Genomic DNA, 25488 nt, shown 5'->3' with positions numbered 1-25488 from the left:
TGAGCATTGTTTGTGTTTATTTAATTGTAAAAATTGCATCAAAGTGATGAGTTTGCTCTTTGTTTTGTTTTCTCTGGTGAAACTCGACCAAAGCTCCTTTAAATGTGATATTGTCCATAATAATTTCATAACTCCTCTTTTTTTTTTTTTTTTATGGAACCATTCCTCCCATCGTTTTACCAAAGAGTGTGTTTTACGCTCATGCTTGGACTGTTTCTGTTTATTTTTTTTAGATGTAATTTTCTGTTAAACTTCAACTAAACAGAGAAAAAAAAAAAGTCGGAAGAAAGTGCATTTGAAGGCACAGGTGTTTTTATATGACTGTATATAAGACACAAACACATTTCATTTTTAACCGTATCGTGGGTGTTACTTCACAAATATCATTTATTGCTGCCGTTCGTTGCCAGGATATCCCCAAGTTTTATTACAGTAGCATAAAATAAAAACATCCTGAGAAATGTGGAAAAATCCAACCCTTAATTTGAGTGCATTTATTCAATGTGGGGGAAAAAATACCACAGGAAGACATAAATCTAAATATTATGAGGACGATGATTTAGGAAAATCACATGGATGGGAATATCTGTGAAGAAAAATGTAATTGGCTACTTTCCACTTTATTTTAAAAAAATAAAAATAATCTAGGAAATTCTGACTATCAATCCAGGGCTTTCTTGTTTCCCTGGGTTGAGAATGTGACATGAAACTACTGTTCAAAATGGGAAAGACAGGAAAACAAACTGACTACAGCAGATGTGTGAGCATCTCCAGAATATTTATCCAATATTTATCTACCACTAAATATCAACAGACATTTAGACTCATCTAAATGTCTGTTAAAATTCATATTTTCTGTGACTTTTGTTCTGAGTCCCTTCATAGTTTTTATGACTCTTTTATATATTTTTATGGTCATTTTCTTCCTTCTATTACATTTTGCATATTGTTTTATTTGGTTTGCTGCTGTTCGTTTGGATAAATTGTTTAGGACGTTGCGTGTCTTGGTTTTTCTGGCTTTAGTGGCCTCAACTTACCGTCGATTAGACAAGACGTGGGCAGAGGGAGAAGGGCAAAGACATGCAGCAAAGACATCTAAAGTCATACTACTAAAAAGTCTGAAACAGCTGAAAATGTGGCAAACAAAGCTGGAAAGAGGACCCAAGTTTATGTTTTCAAAGTGTTCAGTGAGCAGGATGGTAAGGGGGGTCAAAGTAAAATCACTATTGGCTTCATGGGGTCACTTAAAGCATTCCTGAACATGTCTTCACAAACGGTGCCAATGATAACGGAGAACTCTGCACATGTAAGAGAGAAAAAGAAAAAGCACGAACCAGTCTGGTCAGCAGATTTGGATCAAGCTTTTCATGCAAAGAGAACTCCTGCTGATTTCCTGTTGGGCCGTGACTGACTGTAAGAGTTCATCAAGTCTTTTGGGGATCACTCGTCCAAATACCAACGCTGGAATCCCTCCCCCACCCCGCCCACCGCTGCCAACCCATCAATTGAGCCAACATTTATTATCTTGACCTTTGGTTTGACATCAAAGTGGATTTTCGACTTGCTCTTCTGTAAGAAGATGGTGGTGTCACGCTCCCAGTGTGAGAGGAAGCCTGCCAGCCTCTGACGGTGTTGTTGCCTGTGAAGAAGAAAGTCATGTCTGACAGAATGTAATTAAAGTGAGAATCAATTAGACCGCTGTTTGTTGGAGGGAAAATACTGTGTGTGTGTGTGTGTGTGTGTGTGTGTGTGTGTGTGTGTGTGTGTGTGTGTGTGTGTGTGTGTGTGTGTGCGTACAACATACAGCATTGTGGGGATCACCTGCTCCTTATGGGGCCCCATAGAAGAAATGTTGATTTTAGGTGAGGAGTTCGGTTTAGGACTAAGCTGTTAATTGAGTTTAGGTTATGTTTATGATTATAAACTAGTAATGGTTAGGTTTAGGGTTTTGGTTAGGCTGCAGAAATGATTAGAAATTAATGGAAGTCAATCCAAAGTCTTTGTGCAGACAGAAAGACACGCTATGTGTGTGTGTGTGTGTGTGTCTGATGAGATGAGAGATTTATGAGGTTTGTCTTGAAGAGGCTTTTGTTTTTACCAAAATCCAAATTTTCTCTTCACACTTAAACATATTAAACTAATTGGACACTTAAAAGCTGGTTGCATGTTTGAACAATTTATCCCTCTAGTTTGGATGCTGTCCAGCTGGGAGGATTTTTGCTCTTTTTTCCCCCCCTTTCGGACAGTAGTTATGATGTGTAACCGTGGCAATGGTGTATTGTTTTTACAACTGGGAGCAGCCGATTAGCATCTCAATAGCTCAAATAATACCTGAACTACGACCCCAAATTTCAGCGAAGTAAAAATAAATAAATACATTGGGCTTCATGGATGCAGAGCAGAACCAAACAGAGAGAAGTTCAAACCATCTCTTCCCGAAATTACCATAAAGCAGCAGTCTTCAACCAGAGGCTTCTTCAGATACGCTGCGAGACTGACTGCTACTGGAGAACTGTCCACGACGACTCTGAAGATACTTGGATGATATGCTCTATGACAGCAATTAATTTCTCTTTTTCAACTGAGCTGAAAAACAATAGAAAGACGTAATGGAAAAGAGACGTAAATCAGTGCATTAAGCTGAAGCTTTCAGACCTTTGACCTCTGAGCTGGTTGACATCTGGTCTATTAGTTCAACCAGCAATAAAGTCCGTGTGAAGCAGTTGTTGGATCAGCTCTCGTCCGTGTCTCTGCATCCTCTGACTGCATGATATTTCCCGAGTTAGATGGAAGATCAGTGATCTCTTTCTTTAGCGTGGCCGACGGTTGATGTCAGCAGCAAACAGACTAATATATGATATTAAGATAAATATTTTAATATGTAATGCATGTGGCTTCAGTTATTAGCAATAAACAAGATTTTTTAAAACGCATTTTGATCCACAAATATAAACATGATGACACATTTTGTTGTTAAATTCAAATATTTCAGTTTTAAAAATACATTGAAATTGTTTTTCTAACACAGTGTTTGCAATGTTTGTGATGAATTCATTATCAAATATGCTGTGAACTGATGTGGATAAATCAGTAGGATTATTTTAAAAAACAAAGTTGCTTGAGGAAATTAATTTAGTTGCAAATGTAGTTCTCTTATTGCAAAACAAATGTACAGAAATTCATTGTGTTTAAAATAAGGTTTCGAGATGTAAAGTATTTTTTTAGTGAGGTGGCTCGTCAAGTCAGAACTCAGATCTTTAGCAACAGCGCCGTCTAGCGTCTGATTATTAACACAACAGCTTAAGCTGAAAAGGGCTTTCATTTGACAGCACTGTTTTACCAAAACACATGAGCACAGTTAATAATAGTAATTATTATCACTACTCACTTGTCTTAAAAAGGAAATGAAAGAAAAAGGAATCAGAGAAAATTCCAACTTCAGTGGTAACAGCCTTATTTTCTTTTGTTGTCAAATCGATCCATTCATTCTGACGGATCTGAAGTCAAATACTTACCTCTAATTTGATGCTATTTGATTATCTATGCAGTCAAGTTGAGTGTAAATTTCACATTGGTTAAAATGTTTTCTATGTAAGGAAACCAAGCAGATTGATTTAAATGCTGACAGCAGCATGCACTCGTTCTGGTTGAGCTCATAGCAACAGTAGATAATCGCTTACATGACCCTGCAGCGATCCTGAATGCAAGACATGTAGCGACAGTGGAGAGTAAAAACTCCTCATTAACAGGAACAAACCTCCAGCAGGACCAGGGTACGTCTGCCACGATCAGCTGGAGCTTTTGAGGACAAAAACACAGAGACACTGATCCAGGAGTACTTTCTATGTTTAAAAAAAGCAGAATGTTAATGGCAGCAGAAAGTCTTTTAGCTTTAAGAGAAACTCTAAACTATAACTAGACTTGAATAAGATCGAAAAAGAGTACACAGACGTACTGATTTCAAAAGATCATCCAGGGCAAAAAAAAAAAGAAAGAAAAAGAGCTTAATGTGAAGATAAAAACTTAACAAAGTTTGAACAGACAGAATGGCATCTGACTGAATTTCAGGAATTTTTCAGTGGTTGACTTTTGGGAAACACAGCCGTCACTCATCTCATGATATAGTAGTATAAGACCTTATGGCAAGTAGAATATGCCGTCCTATGTATGGAAGTAGGGCTAACATAATGTATCTAAATAATGTATTTATAAGGAAATATATAAATAGAGAACAGAAAATGGCGAGAGAATGATTCCAGAGGTACATCACTACATAGATACATTTTGGAGGATGAATAATTATCAAGAGTTTTTCCACCAAGTCAGTCTGATTGTGAATTGCTGATGAAAATCATGTGCTGTTTGAAACAAAGCTACTAAGTTAAATGTCAGTGTCCCATGTCTGTGGGGATACTGAGATAAATCCTGAAGTCTTCGTCTTTTGCGATCCTCAATGAAACATAAGGATATATCGTTAACTGGCTGAAACGTTTGTAGAGACCTAATGGTGCTGCTTTAAGCTAGCTGAATCTCGACGCTAGCTAGGTGCGAGCATTAGCACCAGGACAAAAATAGTCCAGTGGAACAGCCTAACTGAGGCATATGGATGTAATATCAAGAGCAAAGTCTTTAATTGTGATCCAGGACTCTGGATGATGAGGATGTTGTGACTAAAAGTTCTCAGTGTTGCAGCTGAGTCTAAAACAACTAACTTGAACTATGTTTCTGTTGGCAATTAAGGGTTGCTCACTGGTCCATTTAACAAGTGTGGTTTCTGTATCTTGTAGGACTCTAAAGCTAGATTGAGGCTATTAAAAGCAAGGTTATTAAAAATAACTCCCGAACATTTAAGGTCTTCTAAGTTTTATAGAAAGAGCACATGAGAGAGTGGCGTATAGTGCCATTAAATATTATTGCCCACTTACAGATTTCTTGGGGGATTTTTTTATGTTTTTTTTTTTTTTTTTTTTTTTTGCTGAAGCGAAATTTTTCAGTAGGGACTTTTGGACCATTGGAAATTACTCTAAGAGCACACTAAGGACTCTGGATGTTTTCTAACCATGAGTTGAAAATGAATATTAATCACGTTTAACAGTATTTTTTGTGATTATTGTTGTTTATGGAGAAGAGCTGAAATAAGTGAACCACACGCCAAAAAAAAAAATGTTCTGAAAACAGTGAAATTTGTTGGCCTTCCACTGCCTTCGACGTCATCGTCGATCTTTGAAGGGCATCACGATGTTGACTTTTGAGTACAAAGTATGCAACTTTAAAATAATTTAAAAAACAACTTTATTGAACCTCAAAAGCAAAACACAATATAAAATACGAAGCATGTGTTGCGAGGAAATCAGAGGATACATTTATGAGAACTAAAGGGGAATACATATTTTAGGAAAGAGAATACAATTATATATATATATATATATATATATATATATATATATATATATATATATATATATATATATAAACAACTCAGATCAGAAGTTTTTGTGATATTTTTAATATCCAATTTTTGTTTTGTTTGTAACAAAAATGTGCATTATATTTTAATTTAGTTTTAATATGAGGCTTAAAGCCACAATCAAAAAATAAATGAAATGGTTTGAGTATTTGTTTTTTTAAATAAAAGTATAGAAGTCACCAACATCTAGCAAGGAGTATTTTTTATTTCCTCCATTTAAACGAGTCGGTTTGTTCGATGATCGAATATCAGCAGATTTTTCCGCCGCCTTTGGTCCAAGCAGTGGGTCGCATAAGTTAAATCCATGTGGTAAAAGTAGGACAACAGTTTCCACTGTAAATGCCAGGAAATCTCTTAGAGTCCCGGAGAAGTTGGTAAATTAACATTTTGAACTGTGAAGGACCAAAACAAAACAATTTGAAAGTCCTCTTTTATTCTTCCAATAACCGAGCTGAATATTTATTACATAGTAATAAATATAAAACAAAATAAATAGAAAACCTCAGCATTGGGACTTCAGAAATGTATTTATTTTTTAATCTTTAACACTAACCTGCTAATTCACAAGCACACAAAGCTGACAGTTTCGGAAATGATACAGGAAAACAAAACATGAAGTTGTCACTCGACGTACCAGAGGGATGCGGGTTTGTAATTACGCCTGCTAACACATCAATCCACTGGTGATCTGCTGTCTGAGGTGTTAATGAATACACTTTCACAACAACAGGTGATGCAACCTGTCTCCACATGGTCATTGGAAAAAATCTGATGAAAATCAGCCAAGGGTGAAAGATTTTAAACGAAATAATACATTAACTGGTGTGGGTTTTTTTTGTTGTTGTTATTGTTCTATTTAAACATTGAGAATTTTGATTTAAGTCCTAACTTGAACCACGGGCATTTCAGCCTGAAACTTCTGGTCAGTGTAAACCTGGACCATGTTGCCTGCTGCTTATTAAAGTGAAAATTTACTGCTAAAATTATTCATTGTGTAAGATTGTTGTGAACTTTTAAATGAAACCGGAGATGGCAAGCTATGCATGCAAGCTACTGTTTTGTAACATTAATAACCACTGTTCCTCTTACAGCTAATTCATGCCAACTAGTTATTGTCTTTACAGTGTTTTGCAAAATAATTGTGCCCATAATGCTGCCACCACTATGTTTTACCATAAAGGCGTTGTTTGAAGGTTGATACAGTCTAAGCCCTTCAACACATGGAAAAGCAATTTTGGCCTTTCTACCAGATACAATTCTAACAAAATATAATTCAGTTTTCGGGAAAAATATGATAAATAGTGGGAAGTTGAATTCTTTCACAAGGTACTGTAATTGACCCAGAAATGCAGACTGAAAACTGGACCTTTTCATCCCAGACTGTCCAAATATAGCAAAAACAATAAATGAATTTTAGATAAGTTTGATCAAACACTACGTAAGACAGAATAATGCCTCTGTTGCTCATCACATTATGAGAGATGCCAGTAATTTTATTTTTAATAGAAGCAATTTTATAAATAAAAGTACAGATGAGAGCGATCAGCACAGCAATGACATGATACTCCATTGCTGCTGATAATGCACCCAAATGGCACCAAGTATAAATTAAAAAGAAGGGGTTCCACAACTGATCCTTGGGGCACACCACAGGAAATAGAGTGGGTCAATGAACAGACACAGCTAATGGAGGCAAACTCAGATCTGTTTGTCAAATATGACCAGAATCACTCCAAACCAGTGCGGGTAAGACATACAAGGTGCTCTCAGCGATGGAGAAGGATGCGGTGATCCACTGCAGGGAAAGCAACATTACCCTGAAACTCACATGAGGGGAATTCACTTTGCATTTTATGTGCGTCCACCTTCTTTTGCAGTGCTGCAAAATGGATACACACACGTCTACATGATGGGTTGACAGCACAGCTGAACTACGTCTGAGCAAACCACTAACAAGACAAGGGAAGGGGAAATATGGACACCCTTCAAGTGAATGTAAAATGGTTTATTTGCACTTTAGCTAAAATTAAATTTTTAGACATTTAACAAAAATACACTTTGTAAGATTAGAATAAGTTAGTACACACTGGCTTATAATAGCTAGTTTTACAACTTGTAGTTGATGCAAAATACGTAGCTAGCTATTTTGGGAGTTAACCATGTAGGATCACAGAATGGGAAGATGTGACTTGAACTTTTGCCAGACAGAAAAGTCCAGTGAAAAAAAGATAATATGTAGTATACATGAGATTAAACAGCCCTGCCGAGACAAAATGAGACCTGTGATTAACACATTAAAGGCCAACTTACTATTAAAAATGAATTTGAACTTTTAAAGCCATATTTTTTTAAGGATGCACAACCAGCCTGATGTCAAACAGTTGGCCTCATTTTCTTCACGTAACTGTATTCACCTGTAGCATTTTTGGCACTCGTGTCTTGACGAGTGCCAAATCATCCCAGTGATGATTTTTTAAAATTTGCTTATTTTGGTATTTTTTACAATCTTTGCAAACAATGACTTCATCAAAAGGATATGACAAACCCCTATAAAGACGTGTTTTATTAGCATTTCCCTTATTTTTGCATTTTTAAAACAAAAACAAGCAAACAGAAAAAACAAGTGAACAAGTTACATATGCCAGCTGCCACACAAAAACAAACACTCATAAGAACCTGTCACGTTAACAGGGGCATATAAGCTTCTTGACATGTAATGAAGTGCTGGACATCACAACTAAGATGTTTAGGGATTACAAGAAACACAGAATCTTGCATCATACAGTGACAATGATGATGAAAGAGGATGGGAAAGGGAGGAGGAAAACTGAAGGGGGGAAAAAGTAATAGGAGGCAGAGAAATGTAAAGGAGGGGGTGTAGCAGAGAGATGCAGCTGAGAATAAGGAGCGGAGGTCTTTAAGGTTTAGGCAGTTTTGTGAGCTCCATCCTGACAGATGGACAGCCAGGACAGAGTTGAACTCTGCTACCCCCAGCACCCAAACAGCTCCTGCAGAGGTCTGAAGCGACCTCCCTCCGAGGCCGTCCTGCTGTACGCGCTGCTCTCCTCCGTGGCCGTGGTCACCGTCGCTCTGAATCTGCTGGTCATCGTCTCCATCTCCTACTTCCGGCAGCTGCAGACCCCGAACAACACGCTCCTGCTCTCCCTGGCCACCTCGGACCTCCTGGTGGGGCTGCTGGTGATGCCGGTGGAAGCGGTGCGGCTCGTCGAGCCCTGCTGGCTGCTGGGCGACGTCATGTGCGCCCTGTCTTACATGGTCGGCTTCACGCTCACCTCGGCCTCCGTGGGCAACATGGTGCTCATATCGATAGACCGCTACGTGGCCATATGTTTCCCCCTGCAGTACCCGAGTAAAATCACTCGGGGCAGAGCGGAGGCGTCTGTGAGCCTGTGCTGGGCCTGCTCTCTCCTCTATAACGGACTCATCTTAAAAGACCACCTCAGGCAGCCGGACAGGTACAACTCCTGCTACGGGGAGTGCCTGGTGGTCATCAGCTACGTCTCCGGAACCGTAGACCTAGTCTTCACCTTCATCGCTCCCTGCTCGGTCATCGTCTTGCTGTACATGAGAGTGTTTGTGGAGGCGGTGTCGCAGGCCCGGGCCATGCGCTCTCGCGTTACAGCTGTCACGGTTAGGGTCACGGCGACGAAATCCGAGCAGAAAGCAGCCAGAACTCTTGGCATTATTATATTTATGTTTCTGGTGACTTTCTGTCCGTATTACTACCCGTCTCTCGCAGGTCAAGACATCTCCAACAGTGCCTCGTCTTGGGCCGTCGTGTCCTGGATGGTGTATTTCAATTCCTGCTTGAATCCGCTCGTATACGCCTTTTTCTATCCCTGGTTCAGAAAAAGTATTTCTTTAATTGTGACTCTGAAGATCCTAAAAGATGACTGCTCACAGACAAACATGCTTTAACAAGACGCACAGATGTTCAACTCAGTTCAAGAATAAAATAATTTCTTGACCCCAAAGGGAAGTTAAATGTTTTAATTCTTCAAAGTTCTTCAGAGTTGTATAAACTGTGGGGCGGACAGAGCAGTCCGTTTTACAGCGAATCTGAAGAAGCTTCCGATTGAAGATCCTGTCGTGTGACTAACTTAACAGAATGCATTTGACCTAGCACTGTCCAGCTGATGCATAAGAAAGGAAGTTATCTGCAGGTAGATAAATTTGGAAAGCAAAGTTAACACAATATCTAGTTCACGTTAAACAGTTTAGAGCAGAGGCGTCTCATTTTGTGCCATATCAAGACCAAGAATGTCTTCAGAATGACAGAAACTATATTTTAAAAAAATTAAATACCTGTTTCTGCATTCAATGAGTACTTCCTAAAATTAAATAATGAACAACGTTTCACAATAAGGTAGTATGAAAGACAGAAACGGCTCTGATTGATAAAGTAATATTTAGGATTTGGTTCCCAGAGCCTCGAGTTTGACACTTAAAGATTCTTTGAAACTGTTGTGAAAATTTACAATGTGATTTCCAAGACAGCGTCTGTTTCAAGAAAAATGTAAAACAAATTTAGATACACATTTGTAACTAATGAAAGCTTACTAATAAAGAAAACTGGTTGTATGTAAGAATCGAACCGAGTTTCATTACTAATCTGAAATATTCTCTTTTCAGAAACCGGTCTCATTTCACGCTCCAGGCGAAGCAGCAGTTGTTTTCTGCAGCTTTTCGTCTTTGTTAGGTGATCAACTCTCTCTGAACACGGCTGGAAAGTCAGAAGAAATCGTCTACATCTCTGAATAATTCAGAAAGCGACCTAAAATTGTCAGAGCCGGTTACAATGGAAAAACTAAAAGTCAATTTTAAAGGAAGAAGAAAAGGAGTTTACTGGGTCGGTGCGACTTTCTTCCACATTGAAAAAAAAAAGAAGAAATAGATTAGCAATATCAAACAGCCTTGTAAATATTCTAATCTCCATGAGATTCTTAAAAGGATAAAATAGCAAAGTATAGAAAGTCAACCCCTCCACACAAAAAAGCACATTATCACTTTTTATGTATTATTATTGCATCTTGTATTTTTGCTTGTATGATTTATTACAGACTTCTTTCACAAAATTTTAAATATTGTGTATTTATCAATTCACTATGTATTATCTTTATACATATTATTAAAAATAGCCTTTTAAGGAATTTGAGCAAGCTAGAAAATGGGAACTGACAATAGTTCAAATGACCTGAATCAAGCTAATAGAGATAGTATAAAAGACATTTAAAAAGTTCGCAAAATGTTAGAAATCATGATTTTATTTTCAATGTGTGTTAACAAGACACAATAATAAAACATCTAATTTATTTGCAGAAACAAGAGGAAATATATAGTATGTTTAAATAAGGGGTTCAAACAACATCGTTGAAATCATCTCTTGGACTGAGAACGGAGCCCTCTCACTTCTGCAAAAGAAGAGGGTAAAGAATATGAAGCTCAGGGAAAACACTGATAACACTGAGTCCTCACTATTATGTTCTAATTTATGAAAAATCAGCTAAATAAAATGTAAAGGATGCAGTGCTGTTTCCTAAATATGAAGCAAAACTCCTCAATAAACATATTATTTTGATATTATAATGTTTAATATGTACCAGGGATTTCATGAGGCCAAAAGTCGTCACAAGCTGGACAGCGTGGCTCCACTCTTCCTTTGAAGTATCTGGCAACACACGGGTTGTGGATTTTTATTCCACAGGAGGGATTCTCACAAATCTGGCACTTTGGTTAAAGAGAAAAGAACAGCGAAGCATTACACACCGCATCAGTTTCAATTAGTTTTAAAGCTTTTATTTAAAGGGAAGCTTGTGCTTTATTTGGTATGTGTTTTTACTTAATGGAATAAGTTGAATAAAACTAAGAACTAAACTGAATTAGGCAATTATAGAGAGTTCATTAATTTTACATGGTCCGTCCAAAAAATAAAAATATCCCGCAAAATCTTCAATAGTGAACGTCTACGTATTTCCATAAGCATAATGTGAAGGGAAGTGAAGATATTGAGACTAAAATGATGCGTAGCTTTCAGAAAACCACTAATCAGTGGAGTTAACGGGGAAAAAAGGCTTTAACTTTGATTAATTGTTGATCAATGCTTTATTTGCTTTAAGTGCGGCGCTTAAAGAGCAGTTGATGCTGAAATAATGATGGCGGCGCCATACCAAAACAAGAAAGAGAAACTGTCCAAACAGAGAACATTGCATTTCTGTTTTGAAATATAAACAAAATATCAGAATGTGACTCTTTTTGGGCAGGCAGTGGAGTTGTACAATCACAGAAAATAAATAAAATTACCTGAAACGCAATGTTGTGACAGATGTGACACACTTTGACCTGGTCTTGATACATTGTGCGAATGTATGGCTCCATCTCTATGATACACCGAGTGGACAGAGTGTACTCCCCACGTTTCTAGGTTCAGAAATCAGCCACAGGTGAAAGCAGGCACACAGGACTGAACAACCTGAAATGTCATCGAGCTTTATGGAACGTTAATGAACAAACAGCATCATGAAGAAACCACACATATTGTGGGAAAACAGCTTAGATTAGGAGACGATCTTAAAGAACACCGATCAAGTGTTCGAACGGGAAAGCCTACCAAGACATGAGCCCATCAACCTAAAACGACGGTTCGGTTGCTGTTTGCATAAGCTCTTCATCCAATCTGACAGATTTGAAGTTATTTTACAAAGAAGAATGGTAAGAAAAAAAAAGATAAACCATCCTGTATCAGAAAGAAACAAGTTTCAGGCCAAAGCTACAGCTGACTGAAACATAATTAAAGCTTGCACACGGTCAGTAGTGTTTTTACGGAATCTGCATATTTAGCAAGTCGAGACTAAGACTTTTTAATGCCAGCTTGAATGAAATTTAAGACAGAAAAAATAAACTATGATGATTGGGGAAATCTGCTGAACTGGACTGGCGGAAGAAGTGAGCAAGTGGCAAAAACAAATGTCATTCATTTGCACTTACCATGATGGATGCAATAATCCAGCTATCTAGTTAGTTAGCAGCTAGTTATCAATAGCCTCTCGTCAAAATGCAATGTCTGCACGACTCAAAACCTTGACAGAAAATCCCATAAGAAAAAAGAAACTACATACAAGACTGAATAATCTTGCTCTGACTAAATTTATGACCCGTAATTTTTTTAAAGCCAACTTACATTTGTTCCAATGAATTTAAGTCATTCTAAGGTAGCATGGACACCCTATTGTTGCTAAATTGTTTAACAAACCAACCAAAGCAGAAAGACGGAGCGTTTCACCTCGCAAAGCCACTTGTCCTGCACCAGTCGAGTCAGAAGGTGCTCTGTTTCACTCTTCTTCAGTTTTTTAGAGGTCATGGTGTCGGTGCTGTTCAGGACGTCTGTGGAGGAGGCCTTCCCGTTCTCAGAGCTAACAATTAGGTCCAGCTGGATTCAATGAGATTCACAATATTTGTGTGTTTAAACAAAACCCCTGAATAAGTTTGATTCTCACTCACCCAGTAAGCGGATGCTGTTTAAAAATACTTTCAGTACAAATAATATGCCATTTACATTGTGTCCCTTTATTTTAAACTTGGGAGCTAAAAGTGAGTAGACCTCTCTCACCGTTTTCCTGAACAACTCCAGTTCATTGTCAGCGTAATCTGACGTCATCCTGGTGATATCGGTTTCTGCCATGTTGACCTGCCGAGGATCATGGAGGTTATGACATTTTCAATCTGATAGAACAAATCAAAACAGCAGCCTTTTAACTGCACGTTTTTCTGAAGCAAAAAAGTACTGACCAAGGCATAGTACTGGTGGCCATTTTCCTCAGACATGCCTTTTCTGATCTGCATGAACATGGGCTGCAGCCTGGAGTTGATGGCTTCAATAAACTCATCGAGTTTGTCAGGAGAACACTGCACTGCAAAAAAGTAAAAAAAAAAAAAATAATAAATAAAAATGACATGAAAACTACTTTTTCTGAGACTTAACTGTTTAATGTTGAATATCAGATGACAAAAGTCAAGCAAAACAGATCAACTAATGTTAGATTTTACATTTTAACATATTTTCATCACATCATCTAAAAAGCACGCATAGTATGATTTTTTTTTTTTGCATCTCATCCAATATTTTCCGATTAGGGGGTGAAATTACAACACAGAATCCTCCGGATATCAACAGTTTGCACCTGTGGTTGAAGAAACAATCCTTCTTGTTACTTATGGACCAGCACTTGTCACAGAAGTAGAAAAGTTACTCACTCTTGTGTGTGTCACAGCAGTGCTGAAAAAGCGCCCTTGCCTCTTGCTCATCAGTGATGCCAACAGCCATCAGGGTCTGTAGGAACCTCCGGTGGCTGTCTCCCAGTTGTCTCGACATGCTTCCTGACAGACAGAGACGCCGTGATTATAGAAGCTGCACATGCTCCGTTTTTACATCCAAGTTTATTGTCGCAAGCTGAATTTTAAAGCATGGCCCTAAATATCATAGCCTACCAAATGATGTATCTAAACAATTAACACTGATAGTCATTCGGATTTAATACGCTGTACCAACAATTCCCATGTTAAAATCGTTAGTGGAAATGTCACTCAAGCAGCCAGCACAAAATAATTGAAAGGGCCGGAAATGGGCCCCGTGCTGCACTTTGGACACCCCTAGTTTGACCCAAATTCATGTGTTAGAACGACCAACTCATTAGGAATGACCATACTCAGAAATAGCGTTACATTTGATCCATTTTTCACGTTAAGTAACAATAAGAACGACCGTTAGTAACGTCTACTTTCACCCTCAGCGCCATTTTGAAGCTATGTTGTCTGCTTTGCTAGCTAAATGCTGCGCCGCCTGTCCAAACTTCATTGTATTTCCTTTTTCTCCCTAATTTAAGATGAAAATAAAACCTTCACCTGCTTCTCTTCCAGACAACGCGCCTTCCGTGTTGTCTTCCGGATTTGAGGGCGTTTTGAAGAATTAGCGCCTCCTGCTGGATGGGAGACGTCACGTCGCTGCAGAACAGGTTTTTGTGTCAAGAAATACAGGGAATTTTCTCCTTTCAAAATTATTCCCAATATTACAATAAAACAGCACCAACCAGACTTATTCTAAAGGCTTTATTACTCTAACAAATTAAATAAGAACATATGATACAAGGTGTCTGAGTCTCTGATTATAATATAGCCTATTATTAACATTTAAATACAGTATCCGATGCCATTAAGCTTTTTTTTTTCCGCAACATATTTTTTTCCCCCAAAAATTGTCCCATTTTTTTTTCATTTTTTTCCATGTAGAATCCAAGTTCAAAAGATGTCAGGAAACAGCTTAGGTGTCATTACTGTGCAAGTAAGAGAAAGAGAGAGAAAAAGAACATCAGTGTTTGCAGTGAAAGAGCCGACTCAGCTAAGGTAGTGCTGAAGTAATATTGAGGCTAAATTATTCACATGACAACAAGTAGTCTGAAGTAAAGTATACTGACGCCCAAAAATGAGAAATCTTTGCAGGTATTCAATACACACAGATGGTGTGCAGTATTTTATCTGCTCTTTCACTGGATGATTTCTGGGTTCTCAATATTGAATCATCGACGTCAATGCAAACACACCGACGATCGTGGGGTTCACTTTCAGAATAAAATCAAATCCTTTCACAATGAAATTCTTGTTTTACAGTTTTCATATAAAAAGCAGGAGTCAAACACCAAGCCTGCCTTTTTAAACAAAAACAAAAAACTCTGAATTTAGCCTAGTTAACTTAGCAACCAGGAGTTGTAAACGTTTTTGGATAATTATTGTGCAGCGGTTGGCACAGTATCTCTGTGAAAGAGGAAGTGAGACCACTGAGGACATAACCAGAGTACAAATACTGATGTTTGGTTTGCTCAATATTTTCCTGGTGACGTTTCTTTAAAAATTTTACTTTTGCTGATAAAATGTGCCAAGCCTTTGAACTTTCTTCAAAAAGTGTTCACACCAAACAATCTGATACTATGCAGGTGTCCCCTACTGAGAAATAAAAGTGAAACAAATCCCAGTGATTAAACTATATTTCATCACTGTCAAACAACTGGAAAGCTCAAACAAAACTATCCACTGCGAGTCCGGGCGTTTCCGTGGCCTCAGCCCATTTTCCACGCGAGTGACGCTCATCCTCCAAAGTTTCATCGTCAAAAACCTCTTGCTGGTTGTCCGTCATTGACTCGGTGTGCTTTCAGCTCCTGGTAAGTTTTTGATGCGTTCGTTTTCTGTTGGCAGCAGTCGGCTGAGAAAAAAAAACAAAAAAACAAAACAAAAACACCAGTCCTGGAAGACCAAAAAATACAATGTCAGGAGCTGAATGAGAACATTGTTAAAAATAAAAAATAAAATAAAAAACAGAGAAAAATCAAAGGTTTTTTGCTTGTTGCAAAACTGTCAGCTGAGCTCTACGAAGCTTCACTTCATCAGAAAACAGATGACTGATGTTGTACCTTGTGTTTTAGTGACTGGGAGGGAAATGACCATGTGTGTTTATAGACTGTTGCAACTTCTCCTCTTTGGCCCTTCTGCTGTGGCAAAGCTGAAGACAGAAAAACATCAAGTATTATTTTCCTTTTTTTTATGTGAAATGTTACTTTTGTATTTCAAACTGTCACACTTGACGTTCCAAAATTCTTTATTGCAATGTCTGTTTTTTTTTTAAATCACCATGGCACAACAACATTTTATTTAAAAGCAAGAATTTCAACCCCAATGCTCTCTAGTGTACCAATTGCTAATAAATGTAATATTTTTCTCTAATAGAAACTATAATGTGTATAATAAACATAAAACACATTTATCCAGTGATGGGCACTCTTGCATTCATCTGCTAATGCGCTAACAGCAAAGCACATTTTTCATTTATCTCTTTAATACCAACTTTGAAATGTTTACCACATTTTTCCAAGTTTTAGTTCTAATATAAATTAATATTTCCAGATAAATTCTTAACCGCCAACTAATTTTTCTTTTGGGGGGGGAGGTATTTCGTAAATTTCGAATTCAATACAGTTAAATGTCTGCGTTGAAGTTTTGGTTATCGACTGTTAAGATTTCTTCAAGGTCAACTAGGGAAAATTAGCAACACAGTTAGCAACGATGAACAACTGTGAAAACTGAAACAATGAGTGGAAGGCCTGTTACAAAGACACACGACCTGAAACACAACTGTTCAGACAGGTGAGCAATAACAAATTTGACCTTGTCGAACATATGCTACGTTGCAACCTGTGGTGGGTATCAACATGGTTTAATTTAGCATTTTAGCATTAGCTTAAAGAAAATGCCTTGCTGGGATTGCACATTAGCACAACTAACATTCATGATTTGCGCTTCAGTGTTAGTGGAGGTGACTTTTTCGCTGGCGGTGCCCACCGCTTAATTTTTAATATGTAGAACTGAGAAACTATTAAAGGAACAGCAAACACACTACAGGGAAACTTGAGTGACAAATATTTAATGCCAAACATGATAAACCGCCAGGTTTCTTCTCTCACCGTTCTCTTCTCCATGAAACTAGTTAAGAACTCATCGATATCAACGCGTCCCTCTAGAAAGTTTTCAGCCGTCTCCTCCGACTCCTCCTCTGCCTGGTGGGCTGCGACTTTTAGCCGAGCCTGTAGAGTGCTTAAACTGCAACTCTGGTGAGGGCAAAACAGTGGAAATGAAAACAGGATGCTCTCTAAATGTTTTTGTCAGTTCATCATTTATCGCGGCAAAAATAAAATTCCTGAGATGTCACACTTTGGATTGATTAGCATTTCCTAAAACCTTGTTGTGTCATAGAATTGGACGTGCAACGAAAAACGAATTATCGCAGGACTCGACACAAATGCCTGGTGCTTCTTTGGAATAAAAGCCTGCCGTGATGAGTGAAGCGATTTACCTCACTGAGTTCATGCTGTCTCTGCATCTTTGTTTCGAAGGCTAACTTCATCTGAGTCAGCTGTTCATACTGTGTGAAAAACAACGGACAGAAAGCACAACGTGAGCAGCTGGACAATGACAAGCATGAAAGGAAGGAAGCGGCACCCGGAGGAGGCTGACCTTGTAAAGCATCTCTTGTCTTTTTCCCTCCAGCTGTGGCTCCATGTGGAGATTCTTTTCTGCAAGAAACAAGATTTGCAGGTTTTGTTTTCAGCATGAAACACAACTCTGCAACAATCTCTTTGCAAAGAAGAGGAACTCACTGGCCATCTCCACTATGCTGTTGACCAGATCCTCTTTATCACCCATGACTTGTTTGAGTTGCGGCAAACTCACAAAGAACTCCAGCAGGACGTCCTCGTTTTCGGACATGTCTGACAACTGAGTCAGACTTTTGGGAAAGGAGGGAAGAAAATGTAAGTTCACAATGGCTTGAATTGTACACGTAAAAAAATGTAAATGGTAAATTTGACATTCTCGGATACTTTACGTTTTGTCACAGAGTTCAGGAAAAGACTCGGGAATCTCAGGCATCTTGTAAATGTGTCCATTCAGTCCCGCCTGGAAGAGAAAGAAGCAGTTCAGCTGCCTTACTTTCTTATTTTATTCCTATTTGTCTTTTGCTTTCGTATTATTTTTATGTGCTTTTTGACAAGTGTTTTTGTGTAAAAAAACACAAACTTTTAGAGTTGTACTGGGAGTGTAAGCAATAGACAAACACAAAGTAACTGTAATCACTGTGACATGGCAGAAAATAATCTCAATCTACAAATAAAACCCTGAAAAGTTTTTCGCCACAAAGAGCCTTATACTGCTTTGTGTGTCTGGCTGGTGCCATAAATCCAGAGTTAGAGCTGCATCTAATTTGCCTAATCTGGGAGGAAACATTAAAAATGATGTAGCTTCTCCATGGGTGTGTTGCTAAAGCATCGCTGCAGAGGGATGATCACCTGTTCAAATAACTTCCTCCCACTTTAACACTCCAAGCTTCACAATCAGTGTACCTGCGAGTCTCCAGTGGGCACGGGGAGCGGCAGCTCTGTTATCAGTCCGTACGGGGCTGGAGCTCGAGGAAGGCCGTGAGCGATGTCCACCGTCGAATGAGGCATTGGGGCCTGAGATGGAGTCGCACCAGAACCAGGCGGCGGTGTTTGGCTGGGACCCACATGACGGGGGCCGTAATGGAAAGCCTGGGTGGGGTAAGGAGCGATGCCCGATGGCTTGTACATACTGCAGCAAAACATGAGGGAGAACAAAAGTCAATGCACCTCGAGACGTCAAAAGAAAGGTTACTGACGCTCTGTGCTAACACCAAACTAATATCAGAGCTGCTTCACTTGTTTCTAGGATAAAATCAGTATGGATAATACTTTGTTGACTATAAATGCAAAGAAACCCAAGACAACGTGACACTCACTATGGGAAGCCTGCAGGACCTGCAGACATTAAGACGGGTGGACTTTTCCAGAACTCGTCGAGTAGACTCTGGATGACTTTACCCAGATCTGAGTGCATACCGAACTGTAACACACGTAACAAGACAAAAATGAAGTCAGACTTTTGCGACAACCAAAACAAGAAAGGAAAAAAAACTCTCACTGGTGCCTATAATCCGAGTAACAGATAAACGTGTTCATATGAATAGATAGAAAATGGTTTATTCCATATTCCAAAATGGAGTTAGGATGTGACTGGAGTGGTGAAGAGGTTGAATGAGGGTAAAGAACGCAGTCTTCTTCTCTGACACACTGAGTGGTAATTGGTGGAAACCACCTTCCTTTAAACTCTCATGTCAGTTTCAGTTTTAGTCACATGATAGACTGTGGCTACAGTGAGTAGCGTCAGAGAGTTCCTACAGCAATGCTTCCACTGTGTACTTACTGAGTTCATGACAGAATTTCAATAGTTTGGGGTTTTTCAATACAGTTTACTTCAATTTTGTTGTGACTTTGTGGTTTTTCTAATTCAGTCGTTATTAGTTTTTCAAGTGGGTTTGCAAATTTTCATCAGTTATTATTAGTTAAACATTGTTTACTTTCACTTTAGTTTATATTAATTATAGTAGTACTTTTTAGTTTTTTTTTTTCATACTTTGGTTAATTTCATACTTTCAGTTTCAGTTAAAAACATTTTCTCAATTTCAGTTTTTGTCATTTTTGTCAACTCTGGTCCATAATAATGGTTTAAATCCATATTTTCAGAACAATAGTCATTGTTTGGATGGGTCAGATTAACTTGTAGACTGGCTTTTAGCAAAGACTCACAATCCTTTTTTGAATACAGCATCAGGAATGCTTAAACCCAGACTGAAAAGATGTTCTCAGCTGGTTTATTTTGCTGATGTGAGGGAACAAACCGTTTTACGAGAGGCAACTACTTACATTAGTAATGAGGGGGCTGGTGATCATAGTGCCATTATTGCTATCTATTAGATGATGACCAACGGGGGGGAAGACGCTAACCACCGGCTTCTCCTGAGGGAACTGAGGAGGCAGCAAACTGAGGGAGAAACAGTAAGCAGAGTAGGAATTACAGGCACTGAATTAGTGGGATCCAAACAAGTAAAAGCAATATTTGAAATATTGTTTATCATGCATTTCAAAGAGAAAAAAAATAGGAATAACCAGAAAGAATAACCCAATTATGTTTACATGAACCTGGTTCAGTAAGTGTCATACCAGAACTGTTTTTTTGGAAGAGGCTAAAAGTCATAAAACCATTTATATCATTGATATCTTTTCTAGTATCTTGTTAAGAAATTGTTGATGATATATAAAGTGGAAAGTTGACAGTTACAGAAAAGACTAAATAAATGGGTAAATATCCTAAACCAAAGATATACTTACACGTTAACAGTAATGGTGGAGTTGTTGACTGTAAATGGTATTCTGTACTCAACATCTTTCTGGATTTCTGCAAGGCTGTAAGGGGGAGGGGGAGAAAGTTGTACTAAAAATGCACTAAAATCAGAGCAAAGAATCATTGGGTATGACAGGTTTACTAAAAACATCATCTAACCTGCCAAACTTAATTGATTAAAATACATTTGAATGGTTACATGAAAGAGAAAATGTGCTTGGATGGATGGTAGTTTTGGATCACATAGAAAATAAAAAAAATCATAAAACATTTATGAATTGAAACATCTCTTGAGAGCGTCACAATACATGACATTGGTTTGTGTATGTCTAGACTGACAGTGCGTGTCAGTTCTTCATTTGGGAAATGTTTTGTATCTAACCCTGGATCTCATCGAAGACGATCTATAGGCTCTGTATATGAGCTACGCCACTTTATAAGCGTCTTAATATGTACATAATTTTTCAGAACATATTTATAGTGTTTTGAACATTTCAATAAAAAATATAACTTTACTCTCCACCGTGGCAGTAATTGATTAATCAAAAACATGATGTGGAATAAAAACTGGGGGGGGGAAAGTAGTAAGTGGCTGTCCTACAAAAAAATTAATTACCATTTTAATTAGTTTGCAAATAAAAGCATTTGATAAATACCTATTGAACAAAGGAGAGTTCAATAGGTATTTAAACTATACTTTAAATACTTGGTTTAAAGAAAAACGTGTGTAATCTCATTTATGACACACATTTGGGAGACTATAATCCATCAGATCACGATGGTAAATTGTCATTTGCAAGTGTATTAACAGTTTTGTACTACATGAAGAAAGAAAGAAATCTGTCACAGCCGTGCTACAACTCCTAGTAAACAAAAGCTAATACTTTAATCTCCAGCAGTAACAAGCTCATCCTGAAACTACATGCGTGACGTTCTCATGAGTGATCACAGGACATGGCCACAACTTGCACAATCTGACCGAAACAAGACGCTGGAACCGTCACGGATAGATTAAATTAGCTTCACAGCTAACACAGTGAATGACAGCGTCCTACTTTAGGACTAGCTACTCTGTAACTAGTTCCTTAATAATTGGGAATAGTAGATTACTGTGACAGAGTTCAACAAACTGTCTAAGCAACAGCTTTAAATATTATATACTTTAAGCAGAAGCGGTTCTGTTGATAGTATGTACTTCTGATATAACATAGTCAGAAGGCTAGCTAGGCTAACACAAACAGTTTGAGTGTCGTATTAAATTACCCACTTTGGCAAAGAGGTTCTTATCACAGTGAGAAATATTTTCTACTTAAACATTGTTATTGAGAAGCTGGGTTAAGGGGGACCGAACATCGGTGATGTTACCTGGGGTGAGCGGCTTTCAGCGACTCGATTTGCCGCTGTCTCTGTTGTTGTAGGCTGTTGAGAGGAGGTACAGGTCCGGAGCCTTTAGACGACGTGAAAAACCAGCTCATTCTCCCCGGGAGAAACAACCGACCGAACTTCGTGACAAACTATAAAAAGGCCGACGAATTAATAGGCGAAGGAGGGAGTGGGCATTAGGGGCACACGGCGTGGAGATTTGTGTTGCTAACCCTCGTTAGCTGGCTAACCAAGCTCTCCCGTTTCCTCTCTTCACAAAATAGATTTTGCATCGACGTTACAAAGTCATGTCATGTGTTACAGGACAATAAAAAAGTCGATCCCTTTCTGTTTTCGAAGGCTCGTGCGCTGTTTTCGACCTGTCATTAATATAACTGACAGAAAATATGGAGACAACAGCCCAACTAATAGCAGGTTGGCCAACTTATTTACCTATGACGATACATGGCGTGCGTAAAACGCAACTTCCTGTTTCGATCGTATTCCAAAAAAATAGTGTAAAGCAATAATAATAATAATAATAATAATAATAATAATAATAAAATACACTAGCCTCAGAAAATACTCTGAAAGCCAAGATTTAAAAATATATGTATATATTTTAAATAAATTTACATAATACAAATGCAGTGAAATATTTTAAGCCAATTATCAATGTGAAGTGGCTTGCATTAGCGTTTAAGCTTTTTCACATTTTGTCACATTAAAATGACCCACTTCAATGTAAATAACGCTCACCTGTTGTTTATTCAACCTTGTTCTATTCATTGATTTGGAAACAACATATAAACTTTTGCCCACCTCACACTCACCTATGTTGGTGTGTTAAATCCAATCACGATAAAATACATTAAAGTGTGATCGGAACATGACAAATTATGAGAAAGTATGTATAACAACATAACTGCTTTCATTAGTGTACACATTTTTGAAAATAACCTTAAGGTTATTAACTTCCTTTTTATAAAGTTCATATTTCTGTTAATATTTGTTTTTTATTAGTCTGATGTAATATTCAAATCTTTCCAACTTAAAAATCATTATATTTAACCAAATAAAGGCTTGAAGTCTGTGTGGAATTAATAAGTTTAATGTGTCATACTGAGTGAATAGAGTTACTAATAAATTACCTTTTCAATTATATTGTGGAAGTCAGCAGAAAAAGACAAAAATATAATTTGAGTCTTGTTTTATTCTTATTATCTTCCAATCCAAACAACAAATAAGGATGAAGTCGAACCGCTGGTGTCTTCTAGCCTCACCTTCTCCCCTTCATAATAAAAGCATGCATTCGGCTGTGAAATACTGACATTATATCCGCCACAATATTCAAATTATTCATTGTGACTTTAGGATCACCCAACTGTAAATGTCATTATCAGATTTGATTATAGAGCCCATTTAAAAACAATACAAGATGTCACAAGTTCCTCACCATTTTACCAACTACCATAAAATAGCAAATGGAAAAAAAAAAACTATAATGAAATTAAATAAAAGTCAGAAGATGTGAGACCTAAAAAGACTATTTAGAGTGTCCTTCTCAATCACTCAAAGGTCAGTGGCTGGCAAGGGCACTTAATTCGGTACAGGACATTCCTCAAGCCTTCCTCTGGTTTTATTCTTCTTCTATGTAGTGATAAACTTGTGGTTAATCCTGTCCAGCTTGGGTCAGGAAACATTTCCATCCTCACAGTTACTTTCTTTAAAGAACCATTTTATCTAACCACGTGTTTTCTAGGGTACTGCACATGTAACAGCTACTACCAACTTTACATGTCTTTATACAGAACAAAATGGCAGACTTCTGCCCAGGTCCCTATTGAAAATGAGATGAAACAACAACAAAAAGTGTGGCAACACAAGTTAATTTTTATATTTGGAAAATCTTTTATGGGGGAAAAAAGAGGGCAAAATGTTGATGTGGAAAATACCTTAAAAATTTCAGAATGAATAACAGAAGAGTCAGTATAAACAGAATTTGTGTGACTTCCTTATATGAACTGCTGTTATTGCTTTGTCAATTGCTTAGGGTTAATTGTCATTGTAATTTTACAAAGAACTAATTGAAATCTTTGAAAATTATATGTTTAATGCTTCACATTATTACTACCGTCACCACAAGACCTTTTATTCTATTAGAAATTGGAGTACTTATTAGATTTTCTTCAATGATGTTTGTAAGTGCATTGATAATGCACATAAAATTTAATTCTAGAAAATTATTTTATGAGAATTTCAAAGTTTGAAAAGGAGTTCCATAAAAGATTTAATAGTAATCCTAAATATTGTTTCAGTTTTCATCTTACATACAACCCGGTTAACCACTCTGACCATATTCCCTTCCTCATTACTCCACAAGGAAGTAAAGAACGATCATCAATGATGGAGAACGTATGAAATGAATCATTATTCTCCATCCGCTTCACGCTCAGAAGGGAATATCACGACTCATCATCGTGGTTAGCGAGACCATACAGTTTAGAATCACATTTCTCAAGTCAAAAACTATAGAAATGATCCCTGAAAGTATAGTCTTAATGAACAACAGGAACGACAGAGTATATGAGTTCCGGTACCTTCACTCTCAGTAACGGTGCAATGACATTATGAAAAACACTTAACTCGGCGAGTAAATAGTAATTAGCTCACTCCGATGAAACGGCAGAGTGCCGACGTTTAAAATGTTTCCAAACAACGTTTTCAACTTATATTTTGATTCCTAATTACCCAGAATGCATTGAGGTCGCTCTGACGTGTCCGTCATGGCGACCCTCGTGCACGTGAGCTGGTTTATTTCCTAAACAGCAATTTTACACATTGACGAATCGCTGCAGTGACATAGACTCGTGGAGTGCGAAATACGACAAATAAACAATTGTATTATTGAGTGTCGACATGCTTCCGAAAGTTGAATAAACACGGTGCGGTACGACCTTTAATATTCCGGACACAACATGATACAACAAAAAGCGTTCCGCTCACTACAATAATTAAATATCTAAGAATACTCGGGTCATACTGCATAGTTTACTGACTCCTACCGATTAGAGATATACAACAAAATAAAATAATCAAATTCTAATTCAAACACTTTATTTTGACTCGATATTAAATCTGTCATAAGTCTTGTAACATTCACCCGCAGGGAGACTATTATTGCACACGGGGGCAGCATTTCACATTAACAGCCAAGTTCTACACGTTTTACTGCTGGTGCTCACTAGAGAATGACTGTTACAAATATAACCAGTTATATTAAACAATTTGTAATTTAAGAAGAATTTTTTTGTGAACATAAAAACTGACCCTACCACGCATGGCTTTATATGAAAAATCATATAAAGCAATGCCATTTATGTACTTTAATTATCTATCCAGAAAACACTTGATAGCAGTGGATGAGACAAGCTAAAGCTGTTGCTAGCTTAATTGGCATTTTCATTTCCAAATACTGCATGAATTCCTCTGCTTCAGGTCTTTCATCTTATTTAGAGCCGTACACTTACCAACGCGGTTCTCCTCTGCAGTTTCCTATTTCTTTTTGGAACATATAAAGTTATTTATTGATTAAAAAAAAAATTTAAAAAACTCCCACCGTTGCAGGGTACCCAATGAAGCCCTTCTCTCTGCGCATGCCCAGTAAACAATAATTCATGCGTGAAAATGCATTCCCTAAACTACATGAATCCGACAAATACACGGCTTTTGCGTCGTCATTCTCTTAATAATTTTTTATAGCTTTACAAGAAACGTATAAAACAAGAAGGGGGAAAAAAGCATAACAATGGCAAAATAACCTCTCCATAAGTTTTCCTGTTTCT

At 37.7% G+C, this 25488-nt stretch overlaps 3 protein-coding genes and 1 non-coding gene across 5 annotated transcripts; 1 reads left to right on the top strand and 3 right to left on the bottom strand.

Annotated features, from left to right (window-relative positions):
- The first annotated feature begins 8332 nt into the window (after positions 1–8332).
- On the top strand, positions 8333–9406 carry LOC129366965 (trace amine-associated receptor 13c-like). The gene has a single exon (XM_055041120.1). The coding sequence runs from the start codon at positions 8423–8425 to the stop codon at positions 9404–9406; it is 984 nt and encodes a 327-aa protein (XP_054897095.1). The 5' UTR covers positions 8333–8422.
- Positions 9407–9463: 57 nt separating this feature from the next.
- nsmce1 (NSE1 homolog, SMC5-SMC6 complex component) lies at positions 9464–14489 on the bottom strand. The gene is made up of 8 exons (XM_055041121.1): positions 14387–14489; positions 13739–13861; positions 13274–13395; positions 13095–13172; positions 12768–12914; positions 11789–11905; positions 11089–11215; positions 9464–10899 (listed from the first exon to the last, which is right to left on the bottom strand). The coding sequence occupies exons 2-8, from the start codon at positions 13854–13856 to the stop codon at positions 10865–10867; spliced, it is 744 nt and encodes a 247-aa protein (XP_054897096.1). The 5' UTR covers positions 13857–13861; positions 14387–14489; the 3' UTR covers positions 9464–10864.
- An 86-nt stretch (positions 14490–14575) lies between these two features.
- vps37a (VPS37A subunit of ESCRT-I) lies at positions 14576–22097 on the bottom strand. Of its 2 annotated transcripts, none has more exons than XM_055041118.1 (12): positions 21647–22097; positions 20269–20343; positions 19804–19921; positions 18840–18943; positions 18427–18652; positions 17913–17983; positions 17686–17813; positions 17543–17601; positions 17382–17450; positions 16993–17136; positions 15946–16034; positions 14576–15778 (listed from the first exon to the last, which is right to left on the bottom strand). In XM_055041118.1, the coding sequence occupies exons 1-11, from the start codon at positions 21754–21756 to the stop codon at positions 15954–15956; spliced, it is 1185 nt and encodes a 394-aa protein (XP_054897093.1). In that variant the 5' UTR covers positions 21757–22097; the 3' UTR covers positions 14576–15778; positions 15946–15953. The 2 variants fall into 2 exon arrangements, with proteins under 2 accessions (XP_054897093.1, XP_054897094.1); XM_055041119.1 differs by having other exon boundaries at positions 14576–15737.
- Positions 22098–23987: 1890 nt separating this feature from the next.
- On the bottom strand, positions 23988–24203 carry LOC129367371 (small nucleolar RNA U3). The gene has a single exon (XR_008606697.1). It is a non-coding gene; the product is annotated as a small nucleolar RNA U3 (small nucleolar RNA).
- Between the last annotated feature and the right edge of the window lie 1285 nt (positions 24204–25488).

This window comes from Poeciliopsis prolifica, unplaced genomic scaffold, assembly GCF_027474105.1.
Source record: "Poeciliopsis prolifica strain line A6 unplaced genomic scaffold, Auburn_PproV2 SCAFFOLD016, whole genome shotgun sequence".
NCBI lineage: Eukaryota > Metazoa > Chordata > Actinopteri > Cyprinodontiformes > Poeciliidae > Poeciliopsis > Poeciliopsis prolifica.
The sequence above is the reverse complement of the archived record's forward strand: the minus strand, read 5'-3'. Positions and strand labels throughout refer to the sequence as shown.